The sequence below is a fragment of the Chaetura pelagica genome, unplaced genomic scaffold (assembly GCF_000747805.2).
Source record: "Chaetura pelagica isolate M959 unplaced genomic scaffold, ChaPel_1.0 scaffold10, whole genome shotgun sequence".
Lineage (NCBI taxonomy): Eukaryota > Metazoa > Chordata > Aves > Apodiformes > Apodidae > Chaetura > Chaetura pelagica.
In genome coordinates this window covers 4,881,388-4,898,106 of record NW_009952263.1, presented here as the reverse complement: position 1 = coordinate 4,898,106, position 16,719 = coordinate 4,881,388, and the positions used below count along the sequence as shown (strand labels likewise).

At 39.5% G+C, this 16,719-nt stretch overlaps 1 protein-coding gene across 8 annotated transcripts in view; it reads left to right on the top strand.

Annotated features, from left to right (window-relative positions):
• Positions 1 to 16,719, top strand: part of RARB (retinoic acid receptor, beta) — a 195,177-nt gene that overhangs the window by 125,956 nt on the left and 52,502 nt on the right. For 6 of the 8 annotated variants that reach the window (XM_010007511.1, XM_010007513.1, XM_010007512.1 and 3 more), the window contains one exon: positions 329 to 477. In XM_010007511.1, coding sequence (XP_010005813.1) covers positions 329 to 477 — 149 coding nt within the window. Of the gene's footprint in view, positions 1 to 326; positions 478 to 16,719 lie in introns of all 8 variants that reach the window. The other 2 variants (XM_010007509.1, XM_010007510.1) reach the window with 2 other exon arrangements.

Here is a 16,719-nt window from a genome sequence, read left to right as displayed (position 1 = left end):
GCAGGCTAAAACCAGAAAGTATGCTGAAAGTTGTCCATTTTTGGAGCCTGGTAGGAGATTGAAGCCCTGTATCTGAAATGAGATTAAGCTTTTATGGTGCTGAGTAGCTGGATCATGAGACATGATCGGGTACTTTAAAATACACTTTTGAGGCTGTAGCATGTAGTCCTGTCATTATTTGCCTTATATTAGAGTTCTCCTTAAATTTTGCTAGCAAAGACAAAATAATGTTTATTATACAAAGACAGATATGATCCAGTTTGATAGTTACAATACAGTAAATAATCAGTTGTTTAAAACTCATTAATCATTCTTTTTTCTTTTGTAGCAGTTGAAACTCAGAGCACCAGTTCTGAGGAACTTGTTCCGAGCCCTCCTTCACCACTTCCACCTCCTCGAGTTTACAAGCCCTGTTTTGTCTGTCAAGACAAGTCATCTGGATATCACTATGGTGTCAGTGCTTGTGAGGGATGTAAGGTGAGTGCCACCATCTCCTTTTCCTTTGATAGGAGTGTGTTTCCTTTTAGAGAGGAGCAAAGCAATGCAGTTTGGTGTGACTTGATTGTCTCCAAAGAAGCCTGTACCTTTCTTGTGTGAATTAGTTCTGATTCGTATGTAAAGCTAAGTGAATTACCATTGTGCCATGAATAATTTCCCTTCATAACTTCTGCCAAATAATGTCTTTTACAGACTTCCATAAGTATTGACTGACATGGAAATGTGATCCTAGAAACACAGATATTTAAATAATAAATTGAAGATGCTTTGAGATTCTTCACTGTCCATCTGTAGATCAGGTATACCCTGAGGACTCACACGGTCATTGTCTGCTCTCAGCCTCTTTTTTTTCTTGTGTGCTGCTACCTCTGTATATCCAGAGGATGGAATCTGGGAAAAGGATCTGAGCATCTGGAAATTTTTTGCATAGTCTCTAACTATCTAACTAATCTCAAATCAAATTGGGAATTTGAGGATTAGCAGGTTGGTATTTGCAAAATTTAATTTGGCAGGCTACAGTACTGGCACATCTGCTAGTGGCGTTCCAGCGCCGTGATTGTCAGAGCATGAATTGACCATCCATAGGATGTGGTAATACGATCTGCTGTTCTAAAGTAGAGGATGTCTAGAGACTAGACACACATCAGAGAAGCAGTGTCAGCTAAACCATGTGTGTATGGCAATAATTAGAGGTGTGCATGCAGGGAATGGTATGTGTGTAAGGAAGAAGGTAATGCAAAAAATGCTAAAAAAATAAATAATAATAATAAAAAAAACCCCATAGGACAGATGCTGTCATAGTTAACTTTATTTGCTATGGTAACCTAATACAATGTTCTTATTTTAATGATTAAACAAAAAACCTATCGTTTTAATCCATCAAATTACTGCTTAGTACAGTGACAATTCTAATGCATTATGAAAATATGACAAGTGCTACATCCATATAAATAAAATTAATAAAAGATATTTTGCTGGTTTATTTGTATGGAACATTAGAATATTTTTCAGTACTGTGCAGTTAGGCATTCATTTGAACTTGAAACTTCTACCATGCTACTGGCCTTTTGTAGGGACATAAAATATGGTCCTGAGTTTGTGCCATTATACAGGAAACTATAGGATTAAACTCTGCTTTCTCCCACATGTTATAGCCATAGATAATGAAGTATTGAAAGTAATTATTTAAGCTCTCCTCAGTTTTAGAATCTCTTTCCTCTGTTGAGATTTTCCTTGGATATTGTGTCTGTATTTTTTTCTTTTAGCTGTCACAAGTGCCTGTTAGGAAGAATTATGGTAAGAACATGCTGTAGCTAATTTCATTAAAGAGGAAATTTCATCATACTCAGATGCTAATGCATAAATGGTGGTGTCATTTGCTTACCTGTATGTTACCTCTAAGCACAGACGTAATAGCAGATAGTGGCAGAAAGGTCACATGTCCCTAAGACTTCATTATGTTTGAAAAAAATGCAACAATATACTGGAGGGCTTTTATTGGCATACTGCAAAACATGTTCATAGATAATTAAATCAATGCCACACTTGTCAAAATACATTAAGAAATCCATTTTGTAGTGTATTAGCCATTCAACACCACCAAAAACCCCATCTTCACTTACTTGCTAATTTGCAAGATTGGGTAATTCAGCACTTAGCAACAGCTGTTGTTTTAAGAAAAAGAAAAAAGGAGATTAGTTACTTACAAAACTTGTCAGTCTATGAGAAATAACAAGATTCCAAAGCAAAAACTTGACTACTTGAGGCTGGTAGTACTTGAGTTAGTTGACAACAGGTTGGACTAGGATTTTATTAGTGTCTTCCACTGATTGGATCAACTTCCTTAGTGAGTGCCACTGGCAAAGAATCTTGCGTGACCACTGGATCAACGAGCAGTCTCTTTGGTGGACAGTTCTTGCTGTTCAACAACTTTCAAACTTTCAAAGCTGTCTGAGCTTTCAGGTCAAAAGAAGTGGTGTGCTGGATGACAGCAGTATGTGACCACAACACCAGGCCTCAGAAACCTCTGCTTTGCCAGTATCTACTCTTACTCTGAAGAATGTTACCCTTTTCTCTTGAGCCCTTTTGGACTGTTTGGCTTATTTTTCTTTTCCTTATCTTTGCTCTACACTTGCTTTCACACGCTCCTTGGTCCTGTACTGTAAGAAAGCTGCCACTTTGTACTTCTTATTTCTAACCATCCCAACTCCTGCCTGTACTCAAGTCTGCCTTCACCCTTGGTTCCCATTATCAGTTAATTCTTCATGCTTCTCTTTGTCTTCAGCCTCCTTCATACAAAAATTCAGCCAGTTCCTTTGCAAGTTTAAATAAACACTGAGAACTGAGTACTGCCCCTGGGGAAGCCTTGTCTCCTGTGGATCTCTGCCTTTCAGTCAGTTAACCCTGGTTTATTAGAGAGCCTCTTTCACTGAAGGCTTCTGCTCCGTATGGAGCTGGAGTTACATGCTGGTACTTTGGTGAATCAGGGTGCAATAATAAGGGAGAATTCATGTTACAGCCTTTTGTCTAGTTAGGAAACTTGATTTATTTCTCTTTTAACTGAACACACATCATGCAATTTCAAAGAACTTTGTTTTCTTTGAGATTCGGAGTTTCACTGAAGCTGACCAACATGTTCAAAAGCTGCCTGGATCGGTAAAGGCAATCTCACTTTTGGGGACAGTTAGATTACACAAAGTTAATTCCATAAGAAGTCTTGAGTATTATATTCCAACTGAATCGAGTATTAAGTATCTTTTTCTCCTTTTTTCCTCTGACCTGGTTGCCAACATTTCTTTTTTCACCTGATTTGCAATCTCTGTTCTGTTAAATCTTAAATTCACTCATTTTTCTTTCTGCATTGCACCTCCCTCTGGTCTGGGATGTTTTCTCAAGTATTTTCCTTTTTTCTTTCTGACTCATTTACCTTTCCCTTCAAAATCCTGGCAGTCTTGTTTCTCAAGGGAAACACAAATGGAAAACTTTGCTCATATCATATTTATCTAATTAGGGCCACACTCCTTTTGTTTTTCTGTGCTTGCTCTCCTTCGATTTTCTTCTCATTCTCCCTCTGTTTCTTTCTCCTTTGCCTGTCTGCTTTGAGCTCCAGTGAAGCTGCCATCACAGTGATCATTAGCAGTCTCCACCTAGGGACAGCTTTCTGTCCTCCAGGGTTTGGGTTGATGATTGGCTTTGATTCAGCAGGCTTTCTTTTTCCTGTTTTTCGGGGTTCTTTAGATTCTCCTTCTACTTTGTTTACTGTTTATTTAGTGTCTCCTTAAATGGCTCTTTATCCACTTCATGATGCTGTTCCCTGAGGTTCAGTTTGTTTCTTTTCTGTCTCAAAAGCATCACCTACTGATCTAATTTATGGTAGAGCAAAGGGGAAGGTCATGTCAGTATTCTGTTCATAAAGAGTGTATTCCTAATGGAGAGCTTTCCATCCATGAGCCCTTGGAGAGCTGCACTGGAAATCTTATCCCCCCTAAATTGTCATCCACCCATGGATGATTTCCAAAGTTGGAAATCCATATCCGACTTCCTCCCCTGCCATCTTTCCCTGGTGCGCCCTCTTGCTCACCTCACTGCTACCTTAGACACAGAGTTCATGAAGACAGGAATTTCCATCCTCTCTGTTTGTCACATCACCAACTGTAACCTCTTGGCATCCAGCTTTTTCAGATGTCGTTCCATGATGACATAATTTCTGATCAGCAGCACTGTAATTCACACAGTTTGTTGTCCTTTTTCCTCCAGAATCTGCCTTCAGCTGCTTTCATTGCCAAACCATTGCTGTGTTTTTTCCAGTTGGTGACTAGATTATTCCCTTCTTCTACTTGTTGTCATCCTTGTACTTTATTCTTTCAGATACCTTGGAACAGCCTTCTAACCTCCTTTGTCAAACACTTTCTTGGTATTCTAAGGGCCACTTCTGAAGTGATCTTCCCGCCTTATACAGGCTGCCCAGGGGGGTTGTGGAGTCTCCTTCACTAGAGACATTCAAAACCCACCTGGACACGTTCCTGTGTGAAGTACTCTAGGTGACCCTGCTCTTGCAGGGGGGATTGGAATAGATGATCTTTTGAGGTCCCTTCCAACCCCTAAGATTCTATGATTCTATGATTACCATAGTCTTCAGTACTGTGCCCTATTAGAAAGACTGTTCTGTGACTTGTTTTGATATATTAGTCTTTTAAGGTTTTTAGGGGCTAGAATATTTTGTGATACATACTTAGGAACCACAGTGAAAGTTTAGGAGCTGTCTAAATAATTTTAAGCTATCTTGTTTTCTAATTTTAGTACATTCATTCTGAAAATTTTATTAGTGATTGTAGATTTAGATTACCTGACTTCTTGCCTTCCATATTTGAAATCTCAAATCTTTCAGAAGGTTTATATCCTGAGCTTTTTTATCAATTTGGTCAGTCAGATTTATCAATCAGGATTTTTTGTGTTTTAAACTGGTTTAAATAAATATCTCATCTTTCTGCTTTCTTTGTGGGTGTTACGCTGCAAAAGGCTTATGTGCATCATAGCCTGTCAGTAGGTTTGTTGTACACATTAGAATCTCAAAACCAAGCTGATCTTCACCATGCATTTCTTTTTGGTAAGAAAAATTCCAGCTGTCTTTTTATGTGTAAATCACAATAGATGGACGATATTCAGCTTCTTTGCAACTTTTCCATTTTGTAAACTGTACGGCTTTTCAGGGCTGGGTTTTGGAATCCAGTCGTGTATTCCATGGCCTCAGTTAAAAACCTTTGAAATAATTTTTTTAATATATGTATTTTTTTTTATCTCCAATCTCTAGGTATTGCAAGATCGCACGCAAACAAATTCCATACAAAATGAGTGACTTGGTAGAAGCTGGTAGAAGTGGGTATAGAGCTGGCTGTCACCAAAAGCTCAGCTCTTTGGTCCTGACTTGACTTGTCATTGTAGCTGGGTTTGCAGAAAGGGAGACTGAGTGTAGTAGGCTGGATTCCCCACACAATGCCATCATTGTGTGGGCAAGGAGGAGAAGCTGGTGTTCTGGCAGCTTCAGCTGTCTCTGAAAGCCTTGTCCCTTGTTCTGGGCATTTAAAAGACAGCATTCCTCAGCTGGCAATCCTGCCTGGAATCCTAGCTTCAATTTGGTGGGCAGCAAAGATGCCTAGAGCAGTTTCAGGAGAGAAGACAGTGCAGCATATAGGATAGTAGGTTTATGGTCCAGCAGTTTTGTCTGAATGGTGCCTCTCTGCCTGTTGTTGATGCTAACGGACAAAATTGTGAATAAATCTACTTCAGTACTGAGTGATCCCAGGTCGGCTTTTATCATAAAGGAAGAATAGCTTTCCTTCCATCAGAGTTTTCATATAAAATCACATCTAATATGGGATCATTAAATTAAAAGGGTAGCCACATTTAGTATATTTTCAAAGGTCTGCAACTATGAAAATACGTCTATTTGTTTGACACCTTCCTGACTTTTTTTTTTTTTAATTGCAAAGGATTTAAGCAATATGCAAAATAGGTTTTGATTTAAACCCTGACATTTAGGTCTAGAATTCTGTAGGCCTGACTCCCACAAAAAAGTGAAGGTGTACATGGCAGAAGAAAAATAAAAAAAGAGATTAAATAGTTCTTTTGCTTTATCCAAATTTGCTGATCCATGTGGATGTTTAGCTTGGAAAATAAACTGTAATTTTATTGCAGCTTTATCTTACTTGCTTACAGATGGAGTGGGAAGCAGTCCTACCACTCCAGGCTCAAAATTAGTTGCCTAACTTTGAAAACTGAGCTCTCTGCAGTCAGTGGAGAGAGAGGAGCTCCTCTGATGGCTGGTTCAGAGCATCTAAACTCTGGGTCACCCTCCGGAGCAGCCCTTCCCCACAAGCCATTGGCTTAGGTGCCCAAAGTACAGCTGTGTTATTTTTCTCTATGATACCTCCTATGGTTATGTCCTGCTGGAGACTGAGAGGGTTGAGGTTCCCGTCTTGTGGGGACATGAATCTGTGATCAGCATCAGTCCACAGCAGATTTACAAAATGCTACTGACAAAGAGTGGATCCGGGGTTGATTTAAGTATTGATTTGAAGTTCAATGGCAAGGATATTATGCTTTGGTCTGCAAGAAATGTTGATGAGCAACCTAAAATATTGTAGGGATTCTCATAGCCCAGTTCCCTTTATGGAACAGTGTACTTCAGGACAAATGCCTTTTTCTTCTAGTGCTGCCTCTTACGTCATGTGAGGACAGATTTGTATTTTCTTAGGCAGTTCTGGGATTATAAAGGGATCTTAAACAGAAGTTCTTTTTGATAACACTGCTCTTGCACATGTTATCTTCTAGCCATTATGTAATTGTATTTAAGCCTATATTTATGCCCCCTTACTGGGAAATAAGAATGCAGACATACAATTTTCTCAGTTATTTAACATAAAAAAATAAAAGCAAACTTCATAAAACCAGCTAACTAATATTCTTACTTGGCTTTGTTTTTCTGACATGTTTTAATCATGTACAACTGAAAAAAAAAGTAAGAAATTGAAAGTTTAAAGTCTGTGCATGGTATGATTTCTTTCAGGGAAAGAAGTAATACTGTTTGCAGCAATGCAATTGTAAAAGCTCCTATCAGTTCAAAGAAAAATATAGATCAGCTTGAATGATCAAGCTGTATTCGTCTCCATTTAAGCTGTATTAGTAAGTGACAGTGCCAGCAGTAGAGATGCATGCTGTCGTTCATGCACAGCTATGAAAAATTCCTCAAATCATGGAAAATTGCTCCTAGTTTCAGCTAAATCAACAATCATTTTTTTATAAGGTGAAAAATATATTTTGAGATACATTTCTGCATACTATTAATATAATCTAACCTTAAACTGTTAGCACTTTGCAGTGTAGCAGCATTCAGAGGTATTTGTTTGCAGAAAGCAGTGCCATATGCAGACAGACATTAAATGAGTTGCAATTTATTTAAAGGAGGTAAAGAGAACCTGGAGTTTTTATATATTTCATGGTGTCATACTGATTGTTTTAATGCTGTCTTTGATTGTAGTTTTCAAAATAACCAAATAAAGGAAAGCAGGATGTTCTTGGAAAAACTGATATCTGTTTCAGTAAGTTATTAATTAATTTTCTCTTTGGAAGATAAAATACTCACCAAATACAGAATTTATTTCAGTTTTTTGAGGATGGTGAAGCATATATTTATTGGAAGTCCACTGAGAGCAAGTAAATATTATTAAATAGATGGGATCAAGGACAAAAAATTGCATTTCCATATATGTTAAAATGTCTTTTCTGGGTTGTGTGAGTGACATGAAATTAAGGAAAAAAATAATTAATTGCCAACTTTACAGATAATAAAAATTAAAATAATGTTGTGCATTTGAATGGCATCTTTGATTTCCAGTTCTTTGGACCCAAGTTAGGGATTATACCTTTACTGCTCCCCTGCACTGGACTTCTGGAACACAGATGGACAAAGAGCACCAGTGTCTGTAGGGGGTACAGCACATACTTCCAGAGCTGATCTTCCTCTTATCCTGCCCATTGCCCTCAGTCATAGACCAGAGGCTCATCTTAAGCTGTGAGAGTCATTGCTTTTACTGATTATTTTGATTTGTTTCTGGCAGTGTTTCCAGTGTTACAGAAGTGCAGAGATTATCCCAAATTACATTCTAACCACACTGCTCCAGTTGTTTGTGTGCACAGGGGCTAATGTCCTGTGAAAACAGGAACTGGAAACTACTGTCTTCTTTTTGCATAATCTGCCAAATAGCAGCATATAACTATTTGGATTAAATCTCTCACTCCCTTTTCCTGCAAAATTCCCAACACCATCAGTGAAGTCTTTCTCAAAAAGAACAGCAGCAGTACCAGACTGTGAAACTGTGTGTATCAGTGACCAGCCACATTTTGGGGTGCTGCTTTGCTGTGCTGTGTATCTGGAAGGTTTCTGGCTGCACTGGCTAATGCTCCTCCTGCATGCAGCCCTCTCCTGTGGTCATTTTGGATGCAGCCATCCCTTTTTGGAAGCCAAAGGAGTTAACTAATGTTGATGTGGGCTTTCCCAACATATGTCAGCCAGCCATAGTGCCCATGACTGTTCCCAAGAGTATTTCCTAATACAGATGTAGTCTTCATATCTTCTGACCATGTATATCTTTTTAGGGTCTTTGGCCAATAACCAGACCATAACAGCTACAGTTTTTTTCATTATTGTTGTTGTTATTAAATAGACATTTCTATCCAGCTTTCACCTGCCCGTAGCTGTTATGGCTTATTAGCAGATGGCTGAGAGAGCAGATTCACAGCAGATCAGGAAGGTGCACGTGGTTTGAAACAACTTCAACAAAATTAACCAAATGATATATACATGTAAAAGTGATGACTATGCAAATGACCTTGTGACATACTGACCAGAGATGTCAGAAGCAGGTGGGGCTGTGGTTTAGGCTGATACTTTTGCCTCCTGCGAAGTCCCCTGGTTTGCATGTAGTGAATGTGGAGCATATTTTTATTTTCCTGTATGTATGTTCTAATGGATTTTACTTTTGCAATTTTCTTCAGAAGAGAGGGGGGGAAAGGCATTTCATTTTGTTCTCATATTTTCAATCTGTTTAATAACTCTCCATTAGTTTAAGGGCCACGTGTCGAATACAAGCTGTCCTGTGCACACACATAATGTTACAGGGTAGGAAAAAATGCTGCTTTCCACCAGGTTTAATACAATATTTTATAATATTATCTTTAGAAGTATTGTTTGCAGAGGTAATTCAGCAGATAAGGAAATAGGGATATCTGAGCAAACATCTCAGAAATTAAATACCCTGAGATTTTCAGTATTCAGAACAGTAATAGCCTACCTTTTTTGTTTTACTCTGAGCCAAATGTGTTTATGCTTACTGAACTGCAATTACAGATGTGTAAAATTACAATGAACTAGTTTTCATTTTCTAACACTGGAACCTTTCAGAAAGAAACTGTTTAATAAGACATTGATAGAGAAGGATACATAACTACTTGGTCTGTTGAAATTAGATTTAGGCTAGCTTGCTGGACTGTACCACAAAGTGTGTGTTTTTTTCCTGGAAGAAACAGGAGAATAGAATAGTTTTTTGAGTGTGGTTCTGGCTGAGCACTGACTTTGTTGCTGGTAGGATGGTTGCAGTCCCTGTTCTGCTTGCTTTAGGCATCTTTTTAAATTGTAGTTTGCATTTTTCTCTAAAAGAACTTTAACATTTTGTTACTGGCACATCCTGGAGAAGCAAATCTGACATTCAGGGGATTCATAAGGGTACAAAATGGAATTATGCAGTATGTAGTTATGTTTATCTACACATTAAATAGATATTCAGATATTCTTTGTTTGCTAATTATTTGAGTTTATTTTAAAAGATACTCCTACCTGTATTATCTGCACTGTTACTGTAAACCATTACCCAGTCCTTAAGTGGTTTCCCAATTTGCAGAAACACTCTGGTTGGCCTCAGAAAGTGACCTTCCATTGCTCTCCCCACTTACTGACTGACCTGCTAAGGGAAACAGGTTCTTTCTAATCCCAAATGAAGTGTTCCCTTGAGGAAGTTTCCTAAAGGGGAATTTTCGTTAGCTTCTTCTGGAAATGGAGTGCAATTGAATTTGCAGGATGGATCCAAGAGCTGTTAAGCTTTGCAGAGCTTCACAAAATTTCAGACTTGTGCTATAGCAGGAAAGGCAACTGGATGTAATTTTCCAAGATCTGGTATTTCCAACAGAGTCAGCTTTACAGATTATTTCTTCAACTTGTTTATTGTATGCATTCTTCTTTTTCTTCCCCCGTAAAACAAACAAATGCCTTGTAAAATAAACTTTTCCATTTTTGAGTAGCTATTCAAAAAATGAGAAACTGCTGATGTTAAGGATCTACCCATGTGCCTATCTTTACTTCTTTGCAGTTGGATTCTGCTATAGTCTTTCAGTATGGTTATCTTGTTTCTTGAGTTCCATGTAAAGGACATATGTGTTGAGTCCTTTTCCTATTTTATTCTGATTATTTCAGAGGAACTTTCCATATACAGCAGACACCGCTAGGTGTGATTTCTGTAAAGCCTGAGCAGTCCACATATAAAAGCTTCTTGTAGTGTTAAAGAAGCCATGCATTCAATTCTGTAATTGTTAGTTTTGATATATTAGTATGGTAACTGGTATGCTATTAGACCTGGTCTGCCAAATACTCAGGGTCCCTACTCATAAATTGTTCTTCCTTTTGATAATATGCAGGAGTCCTCACAATTTCCACAGCTTAATTCAGGAGACAGCTGAGAAGTAGAAAGGTATTATTGTGTATTAAGTCCCTTATGTTTTCACATGGCCATGCTTAAAATTTCTCATTTAATTTATTTTAGTGGGAAAAGTTACTGTGCAATAAAACCTGTGTCATAATACCTACATTTAAAGGGAAAAAGGTGTATTGTTTCTGGATCCCTGTCTAGAATAACGGATACATAAATTACAAGGTGAGATGGCAGTCACAAGTAGTGCCAAAAAATGTAGATTAAGTTGGCTGTAAAGGCAGCCAGAGATTTGAGTCCAGCTATAGCAAACCTCAGTGACTGCTGGGGACCCTTTCAGCGTGGGAGGGGAGAGCCAGCAGCCCATGAGCAGGGTCAGCTGTTGCCTGGTGGCAGGGAGACTGGTCAAATGCTTACGGAGCAAGTTTGTTCCCGTCTCAGAGTTTCTTTGAAAGTGACAATTTAATGGGACCCATTACTGTCAGCTGCAGCCCGTTCTCTCTCCCTCCTCCCAGGCGCTCACCAGGGAAAGCAGAGATTTATGGCTGTGGTGCAGCCACTCTGATGGGCTACTGTTCACTCCTCCCATGAGTGTCCCAGCTGGCTGCTCTCCAGATGAATCTTCTCAACAGGGAAGAGGTCCTTCCTGTCTCCGGGGTGCTTGGCTTGCTTTGGAACCATGGACACCTAAGATAAATATATGGAAATCATTACCTTTACCAGTCCACATTTATTCATAGTGATGACCAGCAACTGCTGCCATGTACAGAAACAAAAGTGAAAACTACATTTTTTTTGAAAGGAGAGAATAAAGGAGTGTTAAGTGAACAAGAGACATGCAAGCACAGCACCCAAGAGCCAAATGGATGAGCTAACTAAAAAGATCTCTTATCTTTTCCCAAGTCCATGTGATTTTCGTAAACTGAAAGAATGATCGTCTTGTGATTACATGAGCTCTGCACTTGAATCTGGCCATTGATTAAAGTCTGGCAGGGGAGGGAGAGAACAGGAAAACATCTTGCTAAGATTTTCCTGTGTTAGATTAATCAGCCCCAGTTCATTCACTCTTCTCTGAAAGGTCGTGTTTTCTCATCATGAAAGTTGCCCAGTGCTGGACTCCCCCTTGCTTCCCTATGGCTGGGGGAAGGGAGAGCAGTGGTGCCCAACACTGGGCAAGATGGAGGCAGTGCTGCATTTGTCCTGTAAGCTGTGATGCTATTTCAACATGTCAGCATGATTTGTGTTGGTTTTTGCAATGAGATACATATGTCTGAGTAGCTTTACCTGAATAATCCTTATTGCTTGGAGTAACTACTGAGTTGATTCCTTTGCCTCTGTTTGTGCAGTTGCTAATCCCTTGCACTGGCACAAACTGCATTTCATCCACCTTCTGAGACTTTTTTCCCATGTTGTCAAGATCATTCTGACTGTGTGTGCTTTGATTGTGTACAGGAACTGGTCAGAAGGGTATGGCCACCATCTCACTCTTAAAAATGGTGGTTTTGCCAAGCTGGTCCAGCTCCAACTCAACCCTCTGCTGTCACCTTCCATAATGAGTTTCAGCTGCAGTGTGGAAAGGTAATTTTCCTTGACTACTGCCAGTACTGGAGAGCCAGACTTAAAATATTTCTGGGTGTTTACTTGAACTCTGTTTTCTAGTCTCCAGGTATCTGAGTTTCACGAAACTCTACATTTTGTAAGGTTGTAGTGGGTAGTTCTGTGTTAGCAATTTCTTTGTTGCTGAATGTGGAATAATGAAAGCATAGCATGAAGTAGTGAATACAAGGTATTACTTGATAGATTTCAAGAGATTTGTTCAGAGATCAATTGTCAAAACTAAGAGCAAAAAAAAACAATTGTGAGGAGATAATAAACATGTTGATGAGCCATTCAGATGCCTGAAAAGCGTACCAGGAAGCATAATGTTCAAGACATCTAGTTTATTTTGGCATGTTTATGTCCATGGTATTTTTTCTGAATATTTTTTGTTTGCTTTCTGCATTGTTTTTGTATGTCACTTCATCCCCCCTCAGAAACCTCTCCACTGTGGACAGGGTACATTTTAAAACTCCTCCCAGGTCGGACAAAGAGAAGAGAAACTGGGATCTTGAATTTGTGTCATGGCATAGCCAGACCAAACTCTTTGCTGGCCATCCTGGCAAGTGGGTGCAGGTCCAGAATGCACAGGCAGCCAGCTGAGCAGAGGCTGGGGTGTTGCATTGGCGCTGTGGGGTGGGCTGGGGGGGATGCAGCTGGCTGTGCACACAAACTGTGCGAACCTCTCAGCTTGAGCAGGGGTAATTGTGCATCAGCCGGCTTGCAGACATATATAAATATCTGTGGCATAGTTTGCATTATTACTTCAGCTGAGCTGTAAACATTTGGTTGCTGATAGTGGGTTAGAAACTAGCGCCTCTGTAAATTTCAGATGCTGCAGAAATGCAGGGATTTTTATATTGCCTGACAATTAATGAGAGTCCCCATGTCTTTTCTGGTAAATAACTGTGGAGCCAAACATGTGTGGGAACTCTGTGAGCCTTCGTGGTGAAGGCTGGGAGGGGAGGAGTATGCAGAGCCTGCCTGTGCAGGGAATTTCCTTGAAGCATGCACATACCTTCTTTCTCCCATGTAGGATTGTGTTTGAGCCTGCCCTTTCCTCTTCATGTGTTTCCATCTCTGCCAGCAGCTAAATGGAGAGGATAATTTGAGAGACTCCTGCAAGTAATTGCAGGTTAGTGATTGCATAGCTAACATGAGTCTTTTCCTTGTCCTGCCTGCTGCAGGAATCTGCATGTCACCACATGAGTATAGCCTGGTGGGGATTTTTTTGTTTGTTTTTTACTAGGAGGTTTACTACTTTGTTAGAGTAGCTGTTGCTTAATGTCTTTCCTTTGTAGCTCTGTGAAAAAAAGTCCCGTGTATGTGTAGTAAAATTGTGATACAGTCCTTGGAGGATGGTCCCCCTGCTCTATCTACCCAAAAACCCAGTGCATAAAACTGGAGACTCAAATTAAGGCTGTAAACAAAAAATGTGGGGGATAACAATTTGGAAAGTCTTCCCTGATACTTTGCTTCCATGCAAGAGAGCAGCTACGTAAATGGTTTGGAAAAGTGTCATTCTTTACGAAGAAATACTGCGCTTAATTAATTCTTGCTCCTGGGAGGTCAACCTGGGGCACTCATTATTGTCTTAATTGGTGGTATAAATCCTGAGGCACTGGAGGGGAAGAGAAGAAAAAAACGATGAGCAGTGAACAACACAGAGCCTTTTGGATAAGTGCTAGCCAGTTGTATGGGCTGTCCTTGTGACATTTTATGGTTTTATTGGGTTATAGGTCTGGTCTTCCACTAATTAGGTTAAAGGAAATTGATTTGCATAAACAAAAATATAAGAAAATAGCAAAATGCAATAATTCATTCCTGAGTTCTCCATTAAACTGTGTGAAATAACTCAGTGCATTGCAACTCAGAAAAGCATTTCTTTGATCTCCTTTTATTCATATTAAATTATATTCATTACTCTTCCCATCTGGAGTTTCCTAGCAGGCCAAAAATCATCCTACAGACATTGCAGAGAGGAAGTTAACTGTAACTTTTTAATTGTATACATTTCATCTCCTTTTTTTTTTTTTTTTATTTGAAGAAAGCAGATGGAAGTGCATACAAGTGTCTTCCTCTCTGTTTAAATTACTGAAGTGGAGAAGCAGAAAATCTCATCCGTTCTTTTCCCTCACATATTGTTTCAAGGTGATGACTGTTCTGTCTGGAGAATTTGACATGTTTGCTAAAAAGGTCAGGAGTTCAGTGAAAATCGAAATTGTGGAGAAATCCATGTGTAGTGTTGGGGAAACTGTGGTACCTTCACTGGAGAAATTTGGTTGCTGCAGATTTGCAGCCAAATGAATGCATCTTCCTCATTTCCTCGGTAGCTGCCTGTCTTCCAGTTGGCCAGAGGAAGTGTTTCAAAGTCCCCAGAAAAAAATATATATTAAAAAAATCAATGTTTCAACAGTTTAGGCATGTTTTTCACATCAGGCCTTGGTTTGTACAATCAGAAAATGTGTTGGTGTGGGACACCATGAAAAATGGGGTTCGTATCCAGCCTCACCAGTAGCTTACAGTTAATTGGCATTAGTAGCCCAATGAATAATTTCCTTCAAACTCTGTCACCAGAACCATTGGTTTTTTCTTGCTTTTTGCACCCCACAAGACTTTTTTCACCTTTGAAGGATTTATAAAGTGTGACCTGCCCTGTCTTTGCTAGGGAATTTCTTGCAGTTGCCGATAAGCCTCCCCATTTTGGTAGTCTGGGGAGGGGTGGCACATTCCTTATCTGCCTGTCCCTGTCATCTGGGCTTTTTTTCTTCTTTTAAGAAAGCCCTTAAGCTTTTCCATTTATGTAAAAATAATTAAAAGAGAATTGGCCTTTTTTTTTTCCCCTTAGCAGGTTGCTCTTAGGTCCACAGGTCTGTATTCCCCTATGAGAGACAAGGGGTAACACCTTCTTATTTTTATGAAGTGTTTTTGGTTCTTTCATTTAAAACAGCAACAAAACACACCAAAAAAACCCACACCACCCTGGTTTCAATGGCAAATTTTCTTCAGCCATGGAAGGTTACAGCTACTCTTCGTGTACAGAATAAATGGCTAGATGAGATGAAATGTGGATGCTGAGCTGAGAGTTTCTGCTGGAAATTCCGCAAAGATGGACAAACCCAGCTCACATCCCAGGGCAGGCTGATGCCCAGCTGCTCTGCTGCTGGGCGCTTGGCATCTCTAGGTGCTTGCTACAAGCTATTGACATTTAACAATGTTTATTCATTTGTTTTTGCAAAGATCTGCCTGTCCTGCCCTGACATACATCATCAGCGCAATTTCCCTGCTTCCTGGCAGCGAGCCTTCCTCTCCTTATTGTTGTAGCTGCTTCCATTTTGTGCCGGCAGTGGTTTCCAGCCACAATGTCAGACAATTAATTTGTTTATTCTGCAAGCTGTGACTTCCAAAGCGTGATAGCGCAGACATCCCGGAAAAGTGCTGTGCAACTGGGAATACGCTTATTTTAGCTTCCTTTTAGATAGCAGCTTTGGCAGCTTTCATTGCTTGTGAGGTCTCATGTTCTGGCTGCAGCCATTTTACAGTGTCTTTTGTACTATACAGAGTCCCTTAACAGCATATGCTGAGGCTTTTAAGTGTTCTATAAGCCTTTCTATGCAACTTCAGTTGTGGAATTGCATGCTACCAAAGCCTTTCAGAACAAGGATTCCTGGTTCACAAGTAAAAATCGTGTCACTCTGCCCTAAACTGACCACTGATCCTACTAGGATTTGCAAAAAAAGGTTTTTTGTTTCTTGACTGCTGTCACCTGCAATAAAAATATTGCAAACCGCAATCAGTTCACAAACGTAACTGGGCAATTCCATGGACACAGAGCAAAGTAATTTTATGCAGATCTCAATAGTGAGTGAGACCTTAAATGTCTCTGTTGATGCTCAAGAGAGCAGGATTCTATAAGCCTTTCTATGCAACTTCAGTTGTGGAATTGCATGCTACCAAAGCCTTTCAGAACAAGGATTCCTGGTTCACAAGTAAAAATCGTGTCACTCTGCCCTAAACTGACCACTGATCCTACTAGGATTTGCAAAAAAAGGTTTTTTGTTTCTTGACTGCTGTCACCTGCAATAAAAATATTGCAAACCGCAATCAGTTCACAAACGTAACTGGGCAATTCCATGGACACAGAGCAAAGTAATTTTATGCAGATCTCAATAGTGAGTGAGACCTTAAATGTCTCTGTTGATGCTCAAGAGATCAGGAATGGGGTCCTTACATATATTTTACAGGGTTTAGCGAGGATAACTTGAATGGCTAAAATAAATAGAATGAAAAGGGGCTATGCATCACAAACAGATCTGTTTTGTAAAAAAAGGTACCTAGTTGTACACCCGGTATTTCAGAATACAGCTAA